Source organism: Tenrec ecaudatus, chromosome 7, assembly GCF_050624435.1.
Source record: "Tenrec ecaudatus isolate mTenEca1 chromosome 7, mTenEca1.hap1, whole genome shotgun sequence".
Classification (NCBI taxonomy): Eukaryota; Metazoa; Chordata; class Mammalia; order Afrosoricida; family Tenrecidae; genus Tenrec; species Tenrec ecaudatus.
In genome coordinates, this window is record NC_134536.1 from 40,046,568 (window position 1) to 40,074,093 (window position 27,526).

Sequence of the window (27,526 nt, forward strand, 5' to 3'; positions counted from 1 at the left end):
CTGTACCTATGCACAGGAGTGAAAAGCCTAGTCTTCCTCACGATCAGCTGCAGGTGTTCTTGAACTGCCAACCACGCAGACTGCTGCCCAACATGTAGCCACTAGTCTCAATAGAATGCTAAAAAAAACACTCTAGAAATTTATAGAGTGGCTCTGTTCTACACCTAAGAAAATAAAAATTATACGCCTCACCATTTGCATGTATTGGGCAAATCTGGCACATTCATGGACACGTAGGAATTCTGCCTCTTAACCAAGAAACTCCCAAAGACTAACTCCTTATGACACAAACTCGTAACTTCTGTGGCAAGTGTCCATCAGAATTTCAGGTACCTCCCTTTCCATGACCGCTTCACTAGGGGCCTCACTATCCCTACGGCTAGTCCGAGACTTTCATCTGTGCGCCCTAATTTGCGCTTGATGGGCAGAATGAGGCGACGCTAACGTTCCAAACCTCATGTACTTTGGACACGTTATCAGGAGAGATCAGTCCCTAGAAAGGGACATGCTTGGTAAAGCAGAAGGGTGGCGAAGAAGAAGATGGCCCTCGACAAGATAAGAGGGACACGGTTGCTGCGCTAACTCGAACAGAAGAACAATTTGAAGAAGGTGCAGGCCCCGTTTCAGGCTGCTGCACACTGGGCTGCTATCAGTCAGACTCCGTCAATCACACCCGACGACACAGTCCTGCACCTAGCTTATGAAAAGAAGCCTGGTTAATTAACGATCACAGTATTTTCAAGAAAGCCTGGAGAGGACTGCTCTTTCCCTTAATATTCTTGATTGTCATGTGGTAGTCCCTACTATTAGGCGCCGTGTGCCACGGTGGGTTAATTGCTGGCTTCCTAAGCACCAGGCCAGTGGGGAGAAAGATAAGGCAGTTTGATTCAATACAGACTTACCGCCTCAGGAAGCCAATGGGACAATTGGTTCTATTATGTCCGATAAGGGTTGCTATGAGTCGAAAATGATGACCGTGGTTTGCTATTCTCCCTTACACAAGTACTCTTTCTCCTTCCTTGTTCTTAGCCCCCAAACGTTCTACAAATCCCTAGAACAGCAGTCCTGGCAGCACAGTGGGTTCCACATTGTGCTGCTAACCTCGAGGAGGCAGTTGGAAACCACCAGCTGTTCATTGGGAGAAAGACAAGCTTTCTACTCCCACAGAGAGCTGCCGTCTTGGGAACCCACAAGGAAAGGCCTATCTGTCTCACAGGGTTACTACGAGTGGGAGTCGATGTGGTTACAGCCAACGAGGAATCTCTAGACATTTTCCCTGCAACTCTTTTGCTGTGAAAACATTCTCTCATTTTAGACCGACAGCACAGGAGTGGTAAGAGAAGCCATTTTTAAGATCAGAAAAGTCTGGTTTGGGTTTCAACCAGAAGCTTGTCTTTTAAGCAAATGACTTAACTCCTCAGGGCCTTCATTTCCTCATCTGTAAAACTGGAGGAAATAACTTTTTAAAACCTCAAAAGTATTCTTTTATCTTTTTTTCCTGTATAATTTTTTTAAATAAATCATTTTATTGGGGGCTCTTCTCTTATAACAATGCATCTATCAATCGTATCAAACACATTTGTGCATATGTTGCCATCATCATTTTCAATACATGTTCTTCCTGTTAGAGCCCTTGGTATCAGCTGCTCTTTTTCCCCTCCCTCCCCCAGGTTCAGACCCTTGTGACTCCTTGATAAAGTATAAATTATTATTATTATTTTCATATAATAATAATATGGAAATTCTTCCTATGAACACACCCAAATATGGAAATGTTGGCGCTGCACTTTATGTGAGATGGCTCCCTCACGTGAAGGTGGGAAAGAGTGCTCCAGTCGCCACAGTAGAAAGAGCCTTGGGGTGTGAAGTCTGAAACAGCAGTCCAGGCTGGGCAGACAGCAGGGGGGCACTGAGGACTGAGTGTGAGATACAGCGATGGAGCAAGTGGGGTCCAGGTGACTAAATATCTTTTTGTGGGAAAAAAAAAGAGTTTCAGGTCCTCCGTGAAAGATTCAAAACGGCTGCTAAAAGTGACGCAGGCGAGTGAGGTCATTCAATGGGCTGGCAGTCAAGACTTCTGACAACAGAAAATGCTCTCAAAGCAGCAATGCTAATGGTATTGGAGAATCCTGTCTCCAGGAGCAGAAATGGACGTCTTTGGGTTATCTGACTGCTTCACTTAACTTCATGTTTGCCTTACAGTCACATACAGTTTGTCTGTCTGTTAGGAAATCCACGTATCCCCATCTCTCACATATAGACCTCAATCGTGCAAAAGCATCATGTCTGAGTACATTTCTTAATTCACTCCAAGTTCATGCCTTACTGTTTTGTGGAAGATTAACCTCCTGATCAGATGTCTTAAGCAACTCAGATTTTAATATAAAGGACAAGTGAATTTAAAATCCAGCCCATTATAATTGACTGGCTAGTCTCTGAATCTTCTCAGATAAAAGAGTTATAAAGTAGAAAATAATTTTAAAAATAAAACTGTCTATAGGACACTAAGTAAATTGGAAATATGACAATTATGCACGTAATTAGATGAGTGTACAAGTAATATCAAATAGCTCAGATTATAATACCCACCAAATGGCATAATTACCTGATTATGTAAATGAAAATAATAAACTAATTCCTAAAATCTATGGCTGAGAACATTTTAAGCTACTTTAAATTTCTTAGGGATAGAATGCTCACTCCACTGCCTGAAGTTGACTGAATAAAAACGACAGATTTCATCATCCACCTGGCACTAATAAAAAGTAAACCTATAAGAAAGATCAAGGAGTGTAAACAATAAAAAGGCTTTTACATAATATAGAGAAAAGTGAGAATTTCCACCTTACATTACAGATGTAAACAGCCCCATTTAACAGATGATTACTATACTTAGAGGACATATCACATATTCTGGAGTGTAAGCTTACCCGATTGTCAGTTGAGGCACCTAATTTTACCACAAAAACTGTATTAAAAATGTGCTGGAAAAAACCGGCTTATACAAGAGTATATACAGTAAGTAACTTGACAAAGCCATTTTGTAGCTGGTATTGAGTCTGAAAAACAGACAGTAAAAAAAAAAAATCTACATGCTTTATCTTTATTATACCTAATCCACATGGACATTTTGAGGTTAGGTAAAGTTAAAAAACAAAACAAAAATGTAATATTCATTTATTTCCTCATTTAAAAAAAAGAAGAGGGTACTCAATCCCTCTAAAATTAAATGACATGCGCAAGGTTACACAGAACTACAACTGAAAATCAAATCTCCTCTCCATACTTCAGTAAACCTCCTTGCAGTATGCTGGCTACGTTGGCATCTGCATGCCGACATGTTGTTATACTTTAGCCAACTAACACGTCAATATTTTTTCAACTTCAGTCCAAATCTCACTGTTGGAAGGCATAAGGTGGGAAGTGGTCAAGCAGTACCTATAAGGGACTCAATTCCACAATTTCAATTAAGAGGACAGGGATTTCGACTCTAGTCATACTTGAACACCACGCATTAACCAGACAGGCCAAGTCACAGCCTGCTACAAGATTGGAAGTTCAACCACCTAAAAAACAACCAAGTGCAAACACCAAGTCTAAAGGGTCACAGACAAGTTCAAGGTTCCAGAGACAGGATCAGAGCAAAAGCAAATTAGAATAAACGGGGAGTTGGGAGGGCAGTTGACTGCCCAGATGGGTGCTTGCAGAACCACATTTCACGGGGCTGCCCCTGCGGTCCTGGAGTGGGTGCAGGGAATGCTGGGGAAAGGAGGCAGGCCTACCTCGGACAAAGCAGCAGATTGTGGCCACCATTCTCTGGAGAGAGCTCTAATTTTAACAAAATGGTCTGGTTCCCAGGAGGGGACTGCTTTTGAATAACTGATAGACCAAATTCTACATTTACAGTAGAAATAATTTAAGAGAGACTCATCGTCCTGTTTATTCAATATTGTGTACCATTATCCATTTTTTAAATGAGAAAGTAGGGCACAGGAAATGCACAGTCACAAAGCCCATTACTGCAAAACTTAAGTCTACCATTTACATTCATTGGCCACCTGATAATAGTCAAAACATAGACCATTCCCCTTGAAACTATAAACCATTTTTATAAACCAAGCATACATTACAGAGATAGTCTTCAATTCTCTATCCCAAGTGACTACAGTTACTGCTAATCTGTCAGCACTTCAAATTGTCTTGAGGTTTTTTAAAAGTCTAAACATCATATAAAGCCTAAAACACTATGCACAATGTTTTCAATTCTTAATTCATATATATCATCAAATCTTCTTTAAAATTAAACGCACATGTGGATGTAGACACACATATAACTACATATAATAAACTTACCTTTAAATCACTTCCTGGTAATGTGCCCACTCCATCTTTCCAGTCCATCACACTAAATACATCGAACTCTTGACCACTTGTGCTAGAAGCAGATTCAGTCATGTTTTTCTTTTTCACTGGAAGGGGAAAATGAAAGCAAAACACACTCCTAATATTCCAAATATGAATTAGTTTTCACTTAAGTTTCCCTTCATTAGATATTTTTATTCAAAACCTTCCCCCATATCCACAGGTCTGAAAAAAATGACTGCTCCAAAATTGTGACTGACATTTTTTAACAGTGCAATCCATGATAATTTATACCAGAAATATTTTATTATAATTTTGAAGAGAAAAAGCCAAGGTAAAATTCTGCTACGCTTTTAAGAGAAAGGGAATTCAATTTTTCGTACCATATTCTTCACATAAAACAAAGAGAAATTATGCTTTGCCCTTTCGAAAGGAACACGGTATACAGATAAGGTAGAGAATTAATATACAATGTTGGCAATGGAATAGAAAAGAGGTAATTTGTACAAAACCCCGATAATACAGTCCACTTTGTGCTATCAGCTACACTAAATTTTCCAATTAAATGTAAGCCCGGGGGCCCACTGGGGCAGTTGTACTCCGTCACATTGGATCACTGCGAGTCAAATCAACGTAATGTACCTAACAATGACAACTCTTTTTCAGCGAGCAGGTCACCAGGCCCAGGGAACCTCTGGCCTTTTGGCTACTGCCTGGAGGCTCACAGGGTTCCACCCGTAGGAGCCTTGTTGGGTCTGTAGGGTGGGACCACTGAGTTACGCTGCTATCATCCACAAATGACCTCAAAGCCCTGGGTCCTAAATTTGAATGGAAGTATCAGCGTCACATAATGATACGTCTTTTTAAAATGACCTATTTCCTCACTGAGAAACTCTAGAAACAATAACCAATCAATAGCAATGAGCAGCTTAATGTCCAGAACACAGTCTCTAAACGAACCAAGTGTCCTCAGAGAAAGCAGATTTCTGGTCAGTTACAGGAAATGTGCAAGATGATCCTGCTACATCTTTTCAAACCAGAATGCAAGGAAGCTTTCAGAGACAGCAGAGGTCAACATCACAGACCTCAGGAGCCAAGGTGAAGAGGCTTCTGCTGGCCAAAGCAATGCCAACACTTGCAGTGAACAGAAGACGACGGATTCCATTTAAATCCTGAGAGCACAAGGGCGCTCAAACAGACCTGGAACAGTCACTGCCCACTGATCAATCACCCTTGGAGATGTCAGGGAACAAGCTCACAACTTTTGCCATGAAAACTGTATCTCAGAGTAGCCAAATTGTTGACAAGAGGAAATTTCTCTTCAGACAGAATGCCAGCAAATACATGAAGAACTACAATGTTGCCATTTGTAACCGTTAGTAAAAGAGTCGCTCTAGGCAATGGTTATCAATGGCTAAGTCTAAGAAAACAAACACAGGAACACCATCTATGAAGTAAGGTTGCCAGGAAAGAACCACAGAAGCCTATTTATAAGAAATACCAGAGATAAAGGTGCATGCAAATCATACCTTAAAGGCACAAGGAGCAAAAGTGGAGATGATCAACAAAGTCAAAAGCAGCATTTCTGAAAGTTTTGTGCAAAGCTCTTTTCATAAAAATGCTACCCCCCATGTGCCGATGCGCCCTCTGCACTGGGCTGGCACTTGCACTGAGGTCACAAGAGGGGGAAAGCCCGAGGGCGGCAGCAGCAGCAGCACACTTGTGTAGTCAGTCATTGTACCGTTTCACTTACAGTGAACAAATTCACTGAATCCTAATTCGTGAATGGAGGATATTCTGTACAATTCTTCTGAGTACCACATCCAAGGAAGGCACTTGTGATTGGTTTGAGATGAGAGGTGGGCACAAATCTCCCCACCCACCCCACGCCCCAACTGCTTAGGGACTGAATTGTGGTTATACAGATTTGGCAAACATTTTGTCAAAACAGATAAAGTGAGGCTGATGACATCTGTTGCTAATGAGAAAATTTGATCTTTTGAGAAAAAAAATCAGAAGTTTGAAAAGCTTCTATTTACAGGAACTTGACAGCTTACCAATAGCTAAAGATTTTTTTAAAGAGATGGGTGACGAGTCTAATGAATGTGGTTTTTTTAAAGTGCTGAAAAATGAAACATGTCAACATTTGGAAGATCCTTACAACACAGTGAAGCAATATCTTTGCAAATGACCAATGTAAAATGGTATGAAATTAAGTATACGTGAAGAATCCATTCACAGTGGAAGAGACCAATGGAATTCATGTGAAACGTTCATTGACAGGGGTTCAGTAGCACAGCACAATCTTTAAGGAACTTCCACTTGTCAACTCTCAGTGTACTATCAGAGACATGTCCTCCACCTGGCTCCTTCTTTCAAGCCCATATCTGCTTAAAGCCAGATTTTCTTCGTATACTTCAAAGAAAACACACTGCAATGGGTTCCATATTGAGAATTCACCCACTTCTCCTGTTGTTTTGGAACCTGTGGTTTTTATCTCAAACAGGCGTTTATATATGCTCCCCGGTAAAAAGTTTATCATTGCTATTTTTTAAAAATACTTTAAAATCCTGCTATAAAAGATAACTTTCACAGGGAATAGATGAGCCAGTCGGGGTGCAGTATAGCACCAAGGAAACACACAACTTTCCTCTAGTTCTTTGGTGCTTCCTTTACCCCACTATCATGACCTCAATTCTATCTTACAAATCAGATTAGACCAGAACATGCACACTGCTACAGGAAAGAGCCCACAACACAGGGAACCCAGGAGAGATAAACCCCTCAGGGCCAACAATGGAAATAGAGTACCAGGAGGATTAGGGGAAGAAAGGGGGACATCGATCACAAGGATCAACATATAACCCTTTCCCAGGGGGATGAATAATGGAAAAAATACTCATAACTTATCAAGGGTTCGTGAGAGAGGGTGGTTGGGGGAGAGAAGGGAAAGAAATTGGGAGCTGATATCAGGGGCTCAAGTGGAAAGAGAATGCTTTGAAAATGATGATGGCGGCATGTTAAAATGTGCTTGACACATTGAAGAAATGTATGGATTGTGATGAGATCTAAGAGCTCCCAAATTTTTTTTTTAAAGATAATTTTTTTCATCTCCTCACCCTCTAGCAAATGACAAGGAATGAAAAAGTAAAGAGGGACAAATGAGGAAATTTGACATTTAGATTTAAAAAGATTTAAGAAAGCAGAGTCCAAAAATACAATTCATAGATCCTGTATGGTTTCTGGTTTAAATTGCTAAATCAAAAGATTAGTAGCATGGGAAGAATAAATATTAACTAGGATTTGGTGATATTGCAGGAGTAAGGCTGGCTTTTCATTAGCGGAAAGTAAGAGGAAAAATGCCCCTCATATATTAGAAAAACATTGAAATTGGCAGAAAAAAATGACATCATGAGAATTTATTGTACACATGGAATTATTCAATGGAGTAAAGTGGTCAATAGGGGTGATATGCTGCTATTAACTGATACGTGAAAGGTCCTAGTAGTCCATTAAACTATACTCTAGAGTTTGGTATATACTTGAAAAATTCTGATAAAAGTATTTTGTTTTTTGGTGTTCATGAGGTGGCTTCAGAAAGTACATGGAAATATTCCACTAACTTCTCATTTCATTTTTCCATGGATATGAGATAAATGCATTCTAAAATTCCCTACAAAGAATCACCATTTCTGTGCATAGTAACTATTTTCTGTTGAACTTTAATCCTCAAAACAGGAACTAGGATTAATTTTCATAAATGAAAATATCAAAGACATGAAATGAATTAAAATGTGTACTTAAGTTCTAAGTGTATGATGTAGATAAAGATTTGCAATGAAGCTGATTATTCTATTGATAATAAAAATAAAAAGATTGTTTGTTTTTTTTTCCTGACTGACAATAGAGAAATGGAAACACTCTCCCAATCCTGTCCCCACAGCCTCCGCGGGTGGATAAACTGGGTAAAACCTGAGTGCTCCTTGAAAAAGAAGAGTTTTACGATTCTTGCTGGTAAAATCTCTAGATAACCAGTCTCACTTCCAATATTCTCTTTGACAAGAGAAATGTAAGGAACTGTTATGAAATCCTCAGCCGTGCCTTCTGTGACTACTCTGGGTTGGTACATTCTCTGTCACTGTAACAGACACCATTTGCTCACCAGTTACTTAGTGTCAGACATAATACAAACACTTTTTATATTTGAATGCCATTCCATAAACACCCAGAAAAGGATTCAAGGAAATTATAATTTACATACATTACTTCATTTCTTCTTCACTCACAAAAGATAGGTGTGATTGCCATCTAGTATACACTGCAGAAAGGCAGCCAGATGTAGGGGGGGCCACAAACCTTCCTCTTTTTTCCCCCCAAAGCACTATCTACAAAGTACAACAAAATGAGGTGTGTCTGTATATCCTTGACAGTCCCAAACTACTATATATCACTAGTAATCTAGACACATTAGAGATAAAACTAGTTGCTACTTTACATTAAAAAATCATCAATCTACAGGATGACCACGGTGACCACTATAAATAAGGTAATAAGGACTTTGGTTCTTATTGAGAATCAGAAAAACAAACAAAAGTAACAGCTAGTTGATGACAGCATGAGGGGGATGTATGTTTCCAGAAGTGACAGGCCCTAGACACAAAATCGAAATTTCAGAAACATTAAAGACTGAAAAGTCAAATGCACTGATGACTCCGACAGTATGTGAACAAAACTACCAAATATTCCAAGAGGAAATAAGTAGGAAAGATGTGTAAATTTGTTTCAATAAGTGCTCTAGATAGTATAAAAACTATTCAACAAGTGAGATAAGTAATTAGAGGTCTAGAGAGATCAGTTTAATGTCCAAATTATTCTTTGGTAATTTTAAGGAAGGAATTATGTGCTACAACGATTTCTTGGTTGAGAATCTGCAATGGTATGCCAGTTTCACTAGAAATTTAAAGAGAGTCTATGTGGCCCTCCATAATCCTCTCACCATACAACTCCACTTCTTTCTACCTGCTGTGAGTGGGTAAAACTGAGGTCCAGAGGGAGCACCTTGGCAATGAATCATACATCATATCCAAGAGGAAGAACCAGCCAAGGTCTGAAAGGAAGGGAACTAAACGGCCTTAGAAAGAGTCTAAGTAGGGTCCGCTCAACTGACAAGGATGAACAGGTCTTTGTCTAGGCGTGTAGATAAGAGAAGGAAGAAGGAATCTGGCCATACCTGCTAAACCGCTGTTTACAAAATATAGCATATGAGAGAAGGTCTAGATAGCATTCAGTTAAATGGTTCTATGATTATTGGTTGCTTCCACAGTTGCATTTTATGGTTTTAAAGCTAACAAGCACACTTTTCCCCAAAAAGAAGGTAGAGAAATGGTCATTGAGTTAGTTACTCCTACAATGTCATCTCAATATCAGATTAAGATTCTACCATTCAGATGACATGACACAGGTTATCAGAACCTTGTGTCAATGGACAAAACCAGTTTTCAGTTCCAGGTGGTAAGGAGAGGCAAAACATGTTTTCTGGAGTGCGCGTTGAAATCATTAACCCTAAAGTCACACTAATGAACTAAAACATAGATGAGAACTATACACACGAGTAACACAGCAATCAAGAGTCAACTCCACTATGGGGGTTCAAGGTTTCGATGCTCTCAGTGTCCAGTTTAGCACCAACAACCTGACAGGCTTTTTGTTAGCTAAAATTACCAGAGTTAACACCAGGTCAGGAGACCTGGTGGTCAAGTAGGTTTAAATGTCTGACTGCTACAGGCCAAGTCAGTGCTTTAAACCCACCAGCCACTCCACGAGACTGTCTGCCCCCGCCGAGCGTGGAGTCCTGGAAGCCTCTTGGAGCACGTCTACTCTGTTACACAGGGTCCCTAGCAGTTGGAATCCATTCAAGGACCAGAGTTTGGCTTTTAAATTTGGTGAATCAAGGAGCTACAGTTACTACCCTCAATAAGCATAAGGCTGGAGGCCCAAGTCCACTTCTGAAAAAATGCTTAGCCATCTACCTTCAGAAAAACCAACCAATGAAAGCCCTACGGAGCCCAGGCCTCACTCACTGGCTGCCACCAAGAGCTGAATTAACCTGAACTCGTTCGGTTAACCAGGTAACTACTTACCTGGTACATAGGAACATACAAGGGGTCTTCAGAAAGTTCAAGGAGAACTGGAATGAAAAGATAATAGAATCTCCCCATAAACTTTTGGCAGTCTGTGTGTAGACTCTGTGCTCCCAACCATCACTCATTAGAAGTAACATCGAAAGGACTACCCATTGTTAATCACTTTATTTTGGGGGTTTAATGTTAACAGGTGCACTTGAGCCCCACAAACACCCCCCATAGAGTGAGCACCATCACACCACAGCCCACTCTGCTGCACAGCTTTCCTTCCGAGGCCCAAATCAAACACTTCAGCCCCCAAACTTGTTGCCACGCTTAGATCCTCTTCCCGCATCCCCTCCTCTCCCTGCAGCACTTCCTTCCTTTCCTCCTTTCCACTGCACTCGCTCAAAGTGGGCATGTCTGCATCTGTAAGTGGGAAAGGACTAGCCAGCTTAGTTAATAGAACCATGCCTCCCAAGTTCAGTCACTGCTCACCGAAGACTCGAGGCCAGGTTAAGGAAGTAAAATAAGCTTGATTAAAAGAGTAAGGTGACATTCAGCTCCCACACACATACTTTTTGGTAGGCAACTTAGGAACTTTTGGCAGACCCCATGAAGAGCAAGGTGCTTGCAGTGAAGCAAATGCAACGCAGTGACCTCTGCAGGATGCACAGAGAGCACTGGTGGCTTTACACTAAGTTGAGCTAACTTGATTTCCCACAGCACAGCTTCTGATGCTTTTACTACTAGACTATACGGCGAGCTCCACGGAAGCCCTTCTTGGAAAATGCTAAGCTATGGAAGGGACATCCAGGAAATACCATGAAAGCAGGTACTGTTGTAGAGGCTCAAGAGGATTCATCTTCAGGCTAGATTTAACTACAAGGATGCTACCTTTTGGCCTAGATCCCAGCCTGTCTCCATGTGTGGAGATCTGTGATGGTTCATACCGAGGGATATCCTGAGGACATGAAGTCCAGGCTCAAATAACGGATCCTCAGAAAGATAGTGGGCCATGGCTATTGCTTTTCCTTTTGTTTGGCTGTTTGTTGTTTTCTGATTTGCTCTCCAGTACCAGTGGGACACCAGAGAGGGCCACAGACTCAAGAGAGAATTCAGATGTCCACAAATACAAAGTCGCATGAGAGGAAATCATGCCAAGCCATAAGCCTAACATAGCATTAAAAGGATACAGATGTACTCTAACAGAAAGCGTCTTCATTGCTTTTTCATTTTAAAAGAATCCTCACAGACCGCAACCAAAGTGACTCTCACAACTACCCAGAAAAAGAAAAAGAAGTTGACTCTTCCAAGCACTCCCCTACAGGACTACACTACAGGACTCAGAACATGGTGTTTCAGTCAACACGGAAATGGTCATAAAGCCAAGGCTTTGCGCTTCACTCTGGACTAGCTGCATAACCTGTGGACCTGACCTCTCTGCAGCCTGACCACTGTCACCTGTAATGTAGAGGAGCCCAAGCTACACTTCAAAGAGATCTGCTTTATTTTAAATATGCATAGTAAAGTGCTCTGTAAACAGGGACACTCTGAACATGACAGACAGTCATTTTGAAGAAGTTAAGCTGCTCTGTAGGGTCCACATTCCAGACAAGCACCCCTGCTCACCCGATGTCTGAAGCTACCTGAGGCAGAGGTCTAAAAGAGGGGCGCAAAGCAAGCTGGCTGGATCGCAGGTGAGAGCATCTACTCGCTTGGCTCTAAAGAGTTCTGTTACCCGGGTCCCAAGCGGAAGGCAGGAGACACAGGTGTGGAGAAAAATGGTAAGTCTCAGCTTAGTGGGCAAACATATCAGCAGGGAATGTGGGAGATTGATGCCAGGCAAATCACTTTCCATTTTGCTAACTAAAGAAAAGAACATTGTAACCACCAAAAAAAGAAAGAAAGAAAGTAATGGCTGAGTAATTGCCCAAGAATAGGCCACTGGCTACCTTATGGGACCATTTGTGCTGAGGAGGCCGAAAATGCCCCTCACGTGCCAACTGTGGTTCACAGACCTGCTTTCCAGAATGCCTGGTGCAGATACAAACACAAATCACTGGGAGAGTCGGGGGCAAAGAGCCAGCAGAAGGAAAATACATGAGAGCAAGAGGTCCTCGGGGTCTAGAATACTACAGGGAACCGGGCCTGGGCGACTCCATACCCTGTGACAATACCTGTCACCTTGCATGGTGATCATCTCCTTAGAGAAGGTTTAGAGACAAGAAACCATGATTTATTATTATTTTCTTCCTCAGTGAATAGTCACCCTGACCCAAAACTCCCTGCTGTCAAATCAATGCAAACTCTTAACAACCTTGTGAGGCTTGTTTCCAAGCCTATAACTCTTTACAAGAGTAAAAACTCTCTTCCGGGAAGGCTGGTGGTTTTGAACTACTGACCTTGCAGTTCGAATGCACAACCGGTAAGCTACCAGGGCTATATAGCCACGATAGGTATCAATACAGTTTATCAATGAATTTTTTTAAGTAGGGGAAAATGCAACGATAGGTATCAATACAGTTTATCAATGAATTTTTTTAAGTAGGGGAAAATGCAACAGACTAATTGGAGATGGGCTGAGAAGTGGGGAATTCAGAGATCTCCATTTGTCCATCTAGCTCTTATTTTCAAGTAACAATTCTTACTAACAACTAGGCTACTAAGTATTTATTTACCTCTTTAGTAGAAGTGTAACATTATTGCTCTAAGAAATGCTCCTTATTTAGGCATTAGTGGAGAGCACATCAAAAGAAGTTAAATTCAAACCTCTTTAAATGGGCTATTCAATAAGGATAAGATTCGCACTTGAAGCGTCTCTCAACAAACATATTGCTACAAAGAAAAAATTTCCTTTCAAATCAAGCATGACAGATATCAGCTTTGATATTCTGCTCACCCTGTCTGATAAGAACTCTGAATCACACACATATTGGAATTGGGCTCAGCAGTGGAAGAAGTAAAGTTTTTCCCTAGGGGCCCGAGTAAATCGATTTGAGGTAGCAAAACAGGAGATCATTTCAAAGAACCATCAAAAACAGCATCCCTGAGAACCTGCCTCTTCAGTCCACATCAAGTAGCTACTTCAGGGGCAATTAATCCAATCTTCGTTTAGATAAGAAATCAATTTTAAAAAATGTTTCCCTCTTATTGATACTGTAAAAATGAAAACAAACAAGACCATTTCGTTATTGGCTGGTCATCAGTGAATGAGAACTATTCCAATGATTTATCTGATTTGCTACTTTTTCTGCCAATGAGATGATATGCAAAGGTAGCCAGAGGCAACCTTTACAGAAATCTCAACTTCCTGCCCTCCGTTTGTTCCTGTAAGGAGGATGAAGTCTTTTAGATTCTGAGGCCTAACCTACTTACTTCCTCCAAAGTAGGAACAGAAAATGAAAAATGCCTTTCAAGAAATCTGAAAGAAAAAAAAAAAAGTATAATAGAGTGCGCACAGAAACTGAAATCACAAACTGCCAGTAGCAGGGGCTATGGCATATTTAAAACACTCCTCTTGATGTTTTTATGTGAAGTCTATGTTCAATGTACAGCCCGTGAGACATCTCAATCTGAAACAAATACCCTTAAAAGTGCCGTCATATCATTAACATAGTACTCGACAAGGCTAACAGAAACTCTACACCCATTAAGAGATTCACAGAGGCCTTAAAAAGAATGAGAACCTGTTCTGACACATGTATTTCTATGCCCGTGTTAAATATAAACTTAATTAGAAAATAAAACACACACATACTCACTAGTAGTATCTTGTTCTTTCTCCCGATTCCAATCTCTAAGCATGGAAACTCTAAAAAGGTAGCCCTTGTTTTCTTTCTTATTTTACTTTAAATTTTATACACTGTAGAGTTGAAATGAAAAGACTTAAACACTTGACTTCTCTTTTGTATGTAGTAAATTAGATTTGACCAGATTTTGTTTCTGTGTCCAACAGCTTATCTTGATAACCATTTGCAGCTAACCTCCTTATCAATAGATGGAACAGCTAAGCTTCAAGGAGCGCTGCCAAGTCAGGCCACAAAGCAATAGGACAAATTATTTAGATCATTTCACAACCAGACCAAATTGACCACTTAAGAATTTCAATTCATTGTTCAGAGTTCAATTAGTTTTACAGATGAGGGAAATATGTATTTATACATATATATGTATATATATCAACTTATTTTAAGCCTGAATTATCCTATCTACTCAAAATGTTCTTCTAGTAACTGAAGTGCTTTTAATTCCATAGAATTAGACATTCATAAATGTATGGTCAAATTCCGAAAAGCTCTGGCACGTAGTTGCTCAAAAAATATTTATTGCTAACGGGGTTTTAACAAAGGGGATACAGTTCATTGCCCTATAATGAATGTATCCTTTGGTATGCTTCAAAATCAGATTCAAGTTTTGCCTAATACCCTGTAACTCCTATAATAGCAATATTACATAATTCCCATTACAACACATAATCAACCAATGAATCAAAAAAGACCCTTCATTTTATTTTACAAACATGGGGCATACTCTTCTAGTGAGAGAGGATAACAGAAGTAATTATAGCCTTATTGCCAAGGATCTTAGTCATAATCCCAGTTTCCTTTAAGAAGTGTTATTTTGACTATCTATAATTGGACAGCACTTTCCCTCCCCGCTCCCTCTACTTTATTGATCACTCTAGACTTCTAAGTGAACTGCATACTATTTTGAGTCCAAGTCAGTTGAATTCATGTCTTGTCCTTTTTCACTTTTAAAACTCATTCTAGAGGCTTAATAGATCTCTTCTACAAAGAATAGGAGAACTATTTCACATAAATAACTCCAGTGATCCTCCAATCTAATCAGAGAAATGTTTTGTTAACAGCTTGTGATAACTTCAAGGCCATGGTCTAGACAAGGGATTCAGTCCAGTGTAACTCACTATCTGGTCTGTTCTCAGCAGTTCTTGGTTAAGAAAAAAAAAAAGTAAAAAGATAAGGGTTTTTCTTTCATCCTTCACCCCCACCCCCACCCCCGCCCCTTACTCTTAATTGTCGTTGATCATGTATTGGAAAACCAATCCACTAAAGCAGATTCTCTATTTTCTTGAAAATATCCTAGGAACTACCATCTCAAGAATCAGAAATTTGACGACACAAAACAATCACAGATCCTTTCCCTGGTTTTATCTCCTTCCAGGGGATATAAAATGGCACGTCAGACAAGTTACATAGTTTTTCTGAGCACCAATGTACTCTGATAGAGAAATAATAACCCCACACATTCAAGGTTAGTGGGAGTGCTAGCGATAATGCTCAGTGCCTAGCACAGTTCTTGGGCATAAAACAAGATACTCAGTAAGTGCTGTTTGAATGAAAAGAGAGTACTGAGCTTAGCCTTGACATTCAAATGACAATTAAACAAATGAGGAAGCTTCAGAAAGTTCATGAGAAAAATTCCATGATCTTTTTAACTCCACTTTACCATGAACTTCTTCTTAAAGCTTCCTTGCATAGTATATGAGGACGTAGCCCTCCCCAAACTCAAATTTTATTATTTTTATCGCCACCCCAACCCCAAAGCTATTTATTTATTTAACAGAATAACTATCACCTTCAAAGTACTCTCCATTTCACTTAATACATTTGTCAAATCTGCGATTCTATTCTTGGAAACTTGTTTCAAACTCATGTTTGGATGGCTGAGAGCACCTCCCTCGTTTTTTTCCTTTCACTTCTTCTATGTCTCAAGTCACTGTCCTTTCATTCACAGAAACAAAAAGAAGTCTCACAGAGCAAGGTCAAGTGAGTAAAGTAGATGGGGCAAGCGATGCATGCTGCTTTTTGCCAAAAGCGGATGCACTGAGATAGCTACCTGAGCAGGCACATTGTAGTGGTGGCAAAACCACCCGCCTCCCCCCCTGCCTGCCACAAATCAGGTCTTTTTTTGGTTGCACATTGTTACGCAATCTTTTCTGAACCTCTAAATAGACAGCTTGATTAACAATCTGACTTGCTCATGGAATGAATTTCAAATGCACTATTCCTCTCATCTAAAAAATAAAATAAAATTAGTATTGGGTTTTTGGGGAGCACCCTCTTGTATACTAAATATATCCACATATACTCCATATACTACTGTATCTAATAAATAAATGCTTGACAGTGTTTTTGCAGAGGGCCCCGTAACTCCAGGGTCCCTATCAGCTGAGTATGTTTTACTACCACAACCAGCTGTGAGGCTGGTACCTACCCAGTAGAGGTAACTCACCCAATCATTCCCACTTTAACCATGGCTTTGTTTTGTTAATTACCGATGTATGTGTTTGCATTCTCTCTCCCTCTAGGACCTAGAGTCTAGGAGGTAGACTCTAGAGATACATTCACTCACTCAAACATAAGTGTTGACTATGTGAAGTATTTTCCCTAGATCTACACAAAACAAATATCATTTCTTAAGGAAAAAGAGAGAACTGATGCCTTAACCCAAGAAAAAACTGACTTCCAGTTTAAATGGCAGAAACAATAGCAATAGAGAAAGCATTTTGCCTAGCACATACAATACACCTGTAACTGACAATCATTCTACAAATCAGTAATTCCAAGTCCACTTCCCAGGAAGAGATAGATCAACACAAAAGTCCCTACTCAAATTCCTCTCCAAAACCTTGTTTCAGCTCCAAAATTGGGAGTGGCCAAAAAGAACTTTCTCAGTTTGACTTCATAAATCAAATATGGTCCATTCTGAAGGGTCCCCCTTTGCTGGCATTGCACTTTATTTCCACATGTGACCTAGCTATCACAATCAATACAAACCAGTTCATAATCTGCCACGACTGCCGCACATCCGCATGTGTCAATGAAAGAATTTCACTCAGCACAGTAAAGCAATAACCAGAGAATATTCCCATTACATTAAAGAATTTTAAAAATAAAACTTCTAGTGAAACACTACATGAACACACACACACATACAAATATGCACATTAAATAAGACGTAGTGCCATCCATTCAATTCCAACCCACACCAACCCTCAAGTCAGAGTAGAACAGTCCCACTGGGGCTCCCAGGCTGCCGATCTTCACAGGAGGAGACAGCTTGCTCCTTCCCCCACAGTGGCTGGTGGGTTCAAACTTCTAAACTTGTGGTTAGCAACTCACTGTGTAACACACTACCCACCAGATAGTTCTCGCTACAAGCCAGGGCTCCTCCTACACCATAATCCCAAGTGCCTTGAGGAACGAGTTCCCTGTTTTTAGCCAGTGGGGATTTTTCCCAGTAAGTCACTTTATGAATACAATGGCCAAATAAATAATCAAGCCCACTCAAACATAGATACATAACCGGGAATTTCTTAACAGTGGGTGAACAGCTTCTTAATCATTTCTAGAGGCTATGCACTGAAAAGAATACATTGTGCTTTGTGAACATAAGGTATATGCCATGGCCCTGTATCAGTTAACCCCAAAAGTCACGCTTCCTGGCTCACTGGCTCCAGACACAGTTGGAGACCTTACTCTGCTTTTCACCAGCGCGCCAGGCCACTGTGACACTATTAGTAGTACAGTCAGAGTGCTGCAGACTCATGGGTCAAGGGGCTAGTGACCTCCTTAAGGGCAAAGATGTAGTTTCTCAGTGTTTAGCACTGTAGTAGCTCGATAAAAAACTGGTTCAGTAAACAGTGGCGATACTGCTGAAGAGATCATGCGGTTGACTCATCCTGGGTCTCCAAGAGTGGCCTTGTTCAAGAGTCACCTAAAGTAACTTCTCATGCAAATTTGTCAACCTAACTCCATTTGCTATCCACAGCCTCGCTGGCGAGAAATTAACAGAACCAAACTACCAAACAAAATAGTGGAAATGATTTAAGAGCCAACTCTCGATTACTCAGGCACTAATTAAGCTGGACATATATGTTTTGCTTCCCTCAACTATTGATTTTTCGATTCTCAGAACTCTGATCAGATAACCTACAAGAAGAGAGAGATGAAACTTGACAGGGTTCATTTGGTCAGGTTTAGTAGCAACATATTAAAAATAATGACACTATGAGTATTTGTGATTTTTAAATGATAGATTTCAGAATCACTCGCTATGATTAGAATAGAGTAACAAATGAGTCTAGATAACACGAGGGGTGGAGGCAGAAAGCCCTCTATGGGCCTTTCTCTAAATCCATAGTCATCCATAGGACGCATTTCTCTGGCCCCTCTAGTATAAATTTTTACTACCCCACTTACCTGTTTTTTCATGCTCATCTCCCAGCAGGCTCAGGCAACTAAAATATTAATTACAGTACACGAATTCCCCTCACACTAATCTTTCTATTTTCATCATCCTACTATTTCCAGAATTAAGCATGCTTTTACATTTGAAGTACTTCTTTCATTTACTCCTACTTCTTAAATGACCACTTTGGGATAAATAAATGTAGACAGAGTCTTGCATTCAGGACCATGGTAAAACATGGTCTTTTCTTCAAGGGGTCAAGACTGTAAAACATACACATATTTAGTTTGCATTTAACCAGACCATGCAATTAGCCTGCACATACATGTAGTGTGCACATTAGTGGAGCTATGTGTGATCTGCATAAGAATGTGGCATCACTTGATTAAAAAAAACCCAAATAATATACACACCAAAAGCAGATTTCACAATTTCAGTCCCAATCAACCTACCATTTGTCTTTCACAAAGTCTGACTACGGCAAAATGACAACAGGAAGAGATTGACTAACTCTTCACAGTTGTCAAACTTTACTTGGCTCTTTTAAAAAAGAAGCAAGGTAAGTATTTTTGCTTCCATTTTCCACATGGGGAAAACTTCACGGAGAGATGAAATAGCTTCTACAAGAACAAAACTAGTGACTAAACTTGTCTTTTATCTTTTAAACTGGCATTTGAATCATACACAAAATAAGCCTCCAAATGAAGACAAATAACCATAGCTCTCAACTCTGTGCATCTAACCAAAGAACTCCCTGTCCTAGGAAACACATCTTCTGCTCTTTGTAAACTGGATTCGGCCTGCTTGATGTTGTCATCACTGTTGTCACATTGTCCGTGCTGCAGCATCTACAGAAACCCTCTTTTTGCCAAATACGTTGTTCAAGACGATCCACAAGCACAGAATGAAAATAAAACTCCTCTGAGTGATTCAATCACCACTTGTAGGTCTGTGACGACTTAGTTCTGGACTTCTAGACCACACCTGCCCCACTTTAAAGGTGGTCTAATCGGAATGATCAGCCCTGCTCATAAAAGGTCAGGCTAATTTTGATGTGCTCTTGTTTTTTCCGAACAAAAGTCAGCCAGCTGAACCTTCAGCACGAAAATTATATGCTCCCAACCAGAAGTGTCTCTCCTCTGCACCTAAGAATGACCTTTCTCTTGAAAGTAGCACCAGGATTTTAGAGACAAGCCACCCTCCCACCGCCTCCAAGTTATTGCTTTGAATTTACAGGCTCAAAAAACAATGGTGAAGAAGGTGCAGGACTGGGCAGCTTGGGTTTCTGCTGTCCTCGGGGTCTCTGTGAGCTGGGACCTGCTCTACGGCTTTAACAGCAACATAAACAACAGCTGTATTCCCGTGTGTTCAAAAGTTGGCAAGCCTATCCTAACATGCTGGAACTGAACTTTAACACTAGATAGTATGAGGCAGTAAACGGCACCAATCAGCCTACCTGAGGTCGCAGTTGCAGGAGATGATTTACTCAAATACCCCAAGGTGCTCATCTTTTCCAGTTTCATCTACACAATTTCACCACGGATCCCCAAGGGTATTTAAAGCTAAGCTCTAGATCTCCCAGATTTCTGCATCACGATTACATTTCAGTCACTGTGTTCCACCTTTCCCACTTTTTTGAACCCAAAGAATAATATACTTTCAGGCAGAAAACAGGGGAAATTGAAAGGCCAATTAAGCTTCTAGCAAATGGAGCTGACCCAAAGATTATCCAGGACAAGCTAGTAACTTTTCCAAGTGTTTTATTCAAGCCTCAATCATACCTGAGGTCATTTTTATACATTCAAAAGTCATCTCCCTCAAAACCAGGTGTTTTGTTTGTTTGCTTGTTTTGTCAGCCCCACACTTTTCAGTCCTGATCCTTGATCATTTCAAGTATTTGCAAGCAATGGTTTCAACAAACCAACCTTACCTTGTGGTCCTGAAGGAAGAAATCCCTGGTGGCCTCTAAGAATGTTGTCCACTTCCAAGACCTCTTCAGATGGTCTAGCATGGATTCAAACAAAGAAAAGGTAAAATCAAGGCATTGTCACAAACTGGAGAATGCCCTCCTATTCCATGATTCATGTACAATTAGTGACAGCTTGAGACTAGAGTCCCTTGTGCATACATAATTCTGCACAATTCCATATAGTAAGCTAAAGAAAGCCCAGTTTGAGATAAGGTTAAATGGATTTCAATCATTCCCACATCCGAAGTTTCTCCAATAAAGTATCACAAATGATGGGATAAACAGGTGAAAGCTAGAGAGGTCTTTTGAAGCAACTTTAGTTCATTTATTGTTCTCATTTTTGAATTTAAAGATACCTCGTGGAATAAAAAGTAGCCAAAGAACAGATTTATATAGGCGTTTTTTGCACATATTTAAGTGTTTAAACCATGAGTTATTCAAAGTGGTCAGAAACCACTCCTTACTCAGTGAAACAAAGTAACAAACAAAGTAACCAAATGCGATATACAGCTAAACACACTATTAGCTTCAGATTTCCTGGAAAATAAAATGATCAGTTTGCCTATTGAAGCACAAACTTGAAGCAATGACTTTCTTCACTTAGAAACGTCGAGAAAACCTTGCACTTTGTAGTAAATTTTAGCATTCTGAAATAAAATGATGGTGACTTGAAAACCCAATCAAAGCCATACCCGGTGGCCATCGAGCGGATTTCGACTCACAGACAGACAGAACCATAAATATAAAAGCGACTGTGTCAAAGCAAAGCAGGCCCTGCCAGAAAGTGGATTCCCACCGTGTAAGACTGGGCACACCTGCCCCAGAGGACTGCCAGGACCCGATCTCTTTAAGGGAGCTGGCTGCCCCATGCTGCTCCAGCTCTGCCTCTGGGTTGGCAGGTGAGTGCTCTGCCCCCGCGCCACCAGGGCGCCTGGTCCCTAAAGCAATGGGAGCTCAATCTCAAACGTCTTCCAAAAAAAAACCAAAGAAGCAAAGTGGTTTTCCATTTAACTAATGACAGGTGGGGAGTTACAGGCCTTCCTGCGCTTGACTAAACCGTATTTCTGATCAGCATCCTTCCACACATCTGGCTGCTAGCTCCGGTCTTCTCGGTGCTTCCACGTCCGAGCGGAACGCGCGACGTAGCTACAAGTCACAGGCCAAACTTTGCCCGCGGCCCGGCGAACGCAACCGCCTTTAACCACTAGAGGTCTCCCCTCGGCCAGTTTTCCGCGTTCGCTATTTTGCTGCACTTGAAACTTTCCGGAGAAATGCTCTCTACTCGAGTCAGTGTTTCTCAAAAAAAAAAAAAAAAAAAAAAAAAAAAACTTGCGCAAAAAAATCCACGCGACCGAGACGGGCAGTGCGGAGCCTGCAAGCCTGAGAGGGCATCCCCGACAATGCCCGCGAGCACCCGCCGCTCTCGCCCTCGGCCACCCGGCCCCGCGCAAAAAAAAAAAAATCCTATTTCTCACCGCATTGTCCCTTAATCGAAAAGAATTAAAAAGCTATGTTTGTGTGTGTACACTCTGGATGGTCTCGAGTGGGGGCTCCCGACCGGGCGGCGCGGTGTCCAAAGGAGCGGGCCCAGGGATGCAGGGAAGGGGGAAGGGCCGAGCTCGCTGCGCCCAAGGAAGTTGCATAAGGAAAGAGACTCCGTTTTTTGGGTCCCCTCAAAAAAAAAAAAAAAATCAGCGGGGAGGGGGAGGAAAAGGAAGCGGGGCGGGGCGGGGGGGGCGGCGAGCCGCGGCGACGTTTACCTTCGTCTCCCCGTGGACGCGCGGGCTAAGGGCCGCGGTCCTCGCGACGCCCGAGGGCGGACGGACGGACGGACACCCCCAGCCCTGGGCCGACGAGCCCCGGAGGAAGCCGCCCGCTTTGAAACTTTCTCTCACGGTCGCGCTGGGGGCCGAGCTTGGACCAGAAAGGGAGGGGGGAGGCGGTGTGTGTGTGTTGGGTGGGGGGGGAAATCACAGGGCCTTTTTTTCTTAGGAGGTAATTGAAGTTTTATCCCCGGCACCAAAGTTGCGCCCTCCCCGCGCCGTGTCAGCGTGCCCCCCACCCCCACGCCCGCGGGGGCCCGCAAGTTTTGCCCGCTCCCCTCCCCCCGCACCCCGGCCAGCCCGCGGGGCGCGCGGCGGATGCCCCGGCTCGGGCGCTTCCCGATCCCCACCCCCGCCGGCCTCTACTTCCCCCCGCGCAGCCGCCGCGGCGCGAGGCCGGCCGCCGGGCCCAGGACGCGAGTGTGCAAAGCCCATTATTCCGGAATCGCACACGCACGCGGCGCGAGGCGGGCGGCGGCCCCGGCTCCGGTCCCTCTCCGCCTCCCCGACCCAGGCCAGGCGTAAACAAGTTGCAGGAAAAGCCGACCCGCGTCCCCCCCCCCCCCTCAGCCCGCCCTGGCGCGGCCGCCGCCGCTACCGCCGCCGCCGCCGCCGCGGCCGCCGCCTCCCGACACACGCCCGCGCCCGCACCCGGAGCGGCACGGCGCGGCACGGCGCGGGGCGAACGCCGCGACGGCAGGGCTCCCGGCCCGGCCCGCGCCCTCCCCCGCGCGGACGGCCCGCGCCGCCGCCTGGCTTCCCGAAGCACTTTCCTGCCGCCGGCAGAAATAAACCGGAGGGTTTATTTTTGTGCAACTTTCCCAAAATGGCGGAAATTGGAGCCGATCTCTATGAAATTCTCACACACTCGGTCGGGAAGGGGGAGGCGGCGAGGAAGGCAACGCAAACTCCGGGCCGCCGAGCCCGCCGGGGGTCCGGGTGTGTGTGCGTGCGTGCGAGGGTGCGTGTGCGCGGTGGGAGCCGGGGAGGCCTTTCCGCCGCGCGCACACGCACACACATACACACGCCGGGCACACGCCGGGGAGACGCGCCTGCACATTCAACCAGTCCATTCCCCGCAGCCCGAGCGGCGACAAAGTGCCGCGGCCTCGGTTCCCACTGCCTCGGTCTCCCGTACTTGTACTTCTCGCGCTCGCTCGCCCGCTCGCCCGCCGGTGCGCGCCGGCACAAAGGCCACACGGGCGGAGGGGGCCGCAGGGGCGGCGCGCGGGGCTCGCGCCTCCCGCCGCCCCCGCGCCCCCCGCCGCCGCCGCCGCCCCCCGCCTCGGCGGCCGCGCTCGCAGCCCGGGCTGCGGCTCCGCGGCGCCCACCCGGGCACGCACCCGGCGCCGCCGCGCTCCCCCGGCCCGCGCCCCGCGCCGCGAGAGGGACCAAAGTGACACGCGCGGGGGGCGCGGGGGAGGGGGCCGCACGCATCCCGCCGCCTGCGCGCGGGCGACGGCGAGCCCGGCGCGGCCGCCTCGCCCGCTCCCTGCCTCCCGCACAGCCCCCCACACCCTTCCCCGGGTGCGCGCAGAGGAAAAAATACAAGTCTCTCCTCCCCCCATTTTTTCCTTTCTCTTTTCTCTCTCTTTTGTTCCTCTTTCGCACTCGCACTCACTACTTCGGAGCGAGATGCCCAGGGACTCCGTCGCCAGCCCTCTCCGAGTCACTCGCCCACTTTTTTCCCGGGATTAAGTTTTCGCCTCTTTCCCAGAGGCGGCGAGAAGTGGGGGAGAATCCCCTTCTGTCCCTTCCCCTCCCCTGGTCTGTTTCTCAAGAGGAGGGTGCGCTTGCTTCCCGCTGTAGGGCTCTCAACTTTCATCCTCGCCCAGAAAAATCGAATGGATGGCGTTTGCACGTACACAGCTCCCGATTAATTAGAAATTAGATCCGATCAGCCGCTTCTTACCCCCAAATTCTCTCTTTTTTTTTCTCCGTCTCACGAGTAGTCCTGACAAATGGTCCAGGGCTGCGGGCGCAGTGCGCATGTGCGCGTAGAGTCAGGGCTGGGGAGAGGGGAAACTGCGCTGGTGCCGGTGCCGCCGCCGCCGCCGCCGCCGCCGCCGCTGCCGGGGAGGCTCGCGCTGCCTTCCCTGTTCCTGCTGCTGCGCCTTCGCCGCTGGAAAGCAGCAATAAAGCCGCTTGGCAAATGCAGCTGCCCGCAGATACTGTTTCAGGTGCATCTTTTCGAGAGCCTTGTCGCTCGCGGACTCAAAGCCGGTTCACGAGCAGGCAAAAGAAATAGGAAAGACTGCCAAGGTTGTAGATTTCTTTGTCTATTTTCCACTTTACTTTTTTTTAAGGCCTTTCGCAGAGCAGCTAATCCTCCATGCGCAGGAGGATGTGTGCATCCCGCTATGGAAGAGTGGGCCTCAGGCTTTCTGCACACCCTGCCCATGGCCGAACCTCCTGACTACTGGGCATACAATGTCAGAGATAAAGTTTTAAGCTTGAGTGCCGCCGTGGAAGAATGGGTGACAAAGTGTGGACATAAAACTTATTTTTGTTTGTTTGTTACCTCTTCTTCTCTGTAGGTCGTTATGGACAGCGTAAACATGTTGGGCCTGGTGTGAGGCAGGCTGAGATTCGTAGACGGCAGAAATCCGTGGTCAAGTACCTGGCCAAGAAGCAGGTGGAGGTACCTGCCTCCTGTACTCAGTCAAGATGGCTGAGCCCTGGTAAACATTTAAACCTGTCTTTGTTAACCTATCACAATTGGACCACAGGCATATTGGAACTGGATATTGACAGCCTTCCGTTTATTGACTCCAGGCCTCATTTTGGACAGCTCCGTCATTCTTTTTTCAGGGTGGGCGGGGGTGGTGGGGGTGGGGGTGGGGGGTGGTAACAAGAACTTACAGAATAATTCGAAAGATTGAAGTTGTTAGAAACCTTTTCATGTCGGTAACAGTTTGATCAGGGGACACAAAAACAAAAAAGTAGCTTGGACATTTCATGGCTGGCGCATGCAAGCCTCATTTGCTGGGTCTCAAAGAAGTTCCCAGCCCCAGAGTGGATAATGTACTGTGTCGGGGATGAAGGCGGCCCTTTTCCTGAAAAACGGTGCCCCAGAGGCCTAGAATTTAAAGATATGACCGGTGGAAATTGTGCATTGAAAAACTCTGCCCCCAAATTTAAGTAACACTTCTTGATTGGGTTTTTGTTTTGTTTTTTTCCACTGAAGGAATGCTCCTTGAACTAGCTTCAGAAAAGAAATGTAATTTCTTTCCTTGGGAAAATGAAATGAGTGCTAGAGAATCAGACCCCAACTCTTTCTTCCGTCGGTACAGTGACCGAGTTCTCCCACTCAGGCCACATGGCTTGACATGTACTCAGGAACCCAGGGACAAGCCTTGCGAAGCTGAAACACACAAATAAAACAGCTTCCACGGGCTGGACAGCCCCTGGCGTAGGGGGGTGTGAAGTGTCAAGGGCCGGCTGCATGAGAGCAACATACAATCCCTAAACTCCAGTAGCTGTTGTCACCCACCCACCATGACTAACTTTTTCTCAAACTGTGCCCACCCTAATGAACTGCTCTGTATTTCAGTGATTTCCCTTTTCTCCGTAGCTTTTAAATAACCAGTGCTGCAAGCACCAACAGTACACTGCAGGAGAAGCAACAAAGGCTGGGTACTATGTGCCCCTCGGGGACCCCGAGCCCAAAGAAACGGAAATAAATTTTAGAATCCTGCCTGAAAATCTGTTTTCCACTTATTCTCAATAGAGACACGCTAGATGGTATTTCCCTTATCTGTATATTTTAACAGAGATTGGGTAACCATTATATCAACATGTGTTCAAGACCTATGATGTGCTTAGCAGTCTACAGCGTATTGGGGCTAAACAGATGGTCCAATCTTGAACCTGGCCATAAAATATTTATGCTGGCGAGTGAGATGATTTGATAAGATGGACATTGCATTGCAGAAGGTAAATGTGCTAGTTGTTCGGTGCTGTGGGGTGAATTTTGACTCATAGGGACCCTGTGTATGCAGAGTAGAATTTCCCCAGAGTGATTCAAGGTAATAACCTTTCAGAAGCAGATCATATCACCAGAGCTAGGGTCTGAAGTACCTCTAGGTGGATTTGAACTACCAACCTTTAGGTTTGTAGTTGAGCATTTAACTGTGCCACCTTGGGATTCCTAAGATGTCCTAGTTGTTGTTCTTGTGGTTAGGTGCCATTGCTCACTTTTCAACTCAAAGCAACCCAGGTGACACAGTAGAACTGCCCCAAAATAGGGGTATGGAAAGCAAGCACAGTCAAAGGTGCTTATGGATTAGGAAAAGACTTTCCAGAAAATGTGATAGCTAGGCTGGTCTTGGAGGACACTTGTCCATGCAATCCTATGCTAGAATCTGTAAAGGCCTCAGGCGTAGTCAAGTAAGGCCAGTCCTGGGACTTTCTGAGGTTCTCTAACAAAACTAGACTCTAGTTGAGGGTCTCCAAAGCACATCTTCTTTCTCCTGCAGACATCATCCAGAAAACCATTATGATGTCATCCAAGTTGTTCCCGGGATGTTGTGGTTCAGGAGAATGAAGGCACTTTCCAGTGAGAATGACCGGCAGGAAGACTACACACTGCTGCTAACTTCTCCCACTGCAGCCATTGATGCCACCCTCTGAGACTAGACAAAGGCGGAATGCGTGAAGTATTGGAATCCAGAAAGCACTGTGTGAGTCTTCATATCCTTCTGGCCATTGAGTCAATTCTGACTCAGAGCCAACTTATAGGACAGGGCAGAACTGCCCCTGTTTGCAGGAGTAGAAAGCCCAGTCTCCCTTGCAGCAGCTGGTGGTTTCAAACCATGTATCTTGCATATCGCAGCCCAAAGGGTAACCACTATGCCACCAAGGCTACAGGTTCTTCATATAAATAGGTACTGTTTACGGGACTCTTTCCCCTGTTACCTAGATGGCTATATCTTAGTATGGTAGAAGCTTCTTTGACCTTCCTTCACCCTTCCACCATTCAGTCACCAGTTAATGATTCACGATGATCCCTTTTTCCAGCACCACTTAAACTTATC

At 43.9% G+C, this 27,526-nt stretch overlaps 2 protein-coding genes across 6 annotated transcripts in view; one reads left to right on the top strand and one right to left on the bottom strand.

Annotated features, from left to right (window-relative positions):
• Positions 1–24,512, bottom strand: part of L3MBTL3 (L3MBTL histone methyl-lysine binding protein 3) — a 134,232-nt gene extending 109,720 nt beyond the window's left edge. The window contains exons 1-3 of one of the 5 annotated variants that reach the window (XM_075554562.1): positions 22,143–22,330; positions 20,629–20,702; positions 4,354–4,469 (exon numbers count right to left, since the gene is read on the bottom strand). In XM_075554562.1, coding sequence (XP_075410677.1) covers positions 4,354–4,469; positions 20,629–20,702; positions 22,143–22,147 — 195 coding nt within the window. In that variant the 5' untranslated portion in view covers positions 22,148–22,330. Of the gene's footprint in view, positions 1–4,353; positions 4,470–20,628; positions 20,703–22,142; positions 22,331–22,427; positions 22,625–24,111; positions 24,265–24,402 lie in introns of those variants that run through there. The other 4 variants (XM_075554563.1, XM_075554565.1, XM_075554564.1 and 1 more) reach the window with 4 other exon arrangements.
• LOC142452353 (uncharacterized) lies at positions 24,088–27,122 on the top strand. Its single transcript, XM_075553730.1, has 4 exons — positions 24,088–24,752; positions 25,028–25,171; positions 25,678–25,777; positions 26,969–27,122. The coding sequence occupies exons 1-4, from the start codon at positions 24,452–24,454 to the stop codon at positions 27,120–27,122; spliced, it is 699 nt and encodes a 232-aa protein (XP_075409845.1). The 5' UTR covers positions 24,088–24,451.
• The last annotated feature ends 404 nt before the right edge of the window (positions 27,123–27,526 follow it).

Coding starts and splice junctions, on each gene's coding strand:
- LOC142452353 (XM_075553730.1), top strand. CDS start 24,452: ATGGTCCAGGGCTGCGGGCGCAGTGCGCATGTGCGCGTAGAGTCAGGG. Junction 24,753..25,027: donor AAATAGGAAAGACTGCCAAG/GTTGTAGATTTC, acceptor TCTTCTCTGTAG/GTCGTTATGGACAGCGTAAA. Junction 25,172..25,677: donor GTCAAGATGGCTGAGCCCTG/GTAAACATTTAA, acceptor TTTCCACTGAAG/GAATGCTCCTTGAACTAGCT.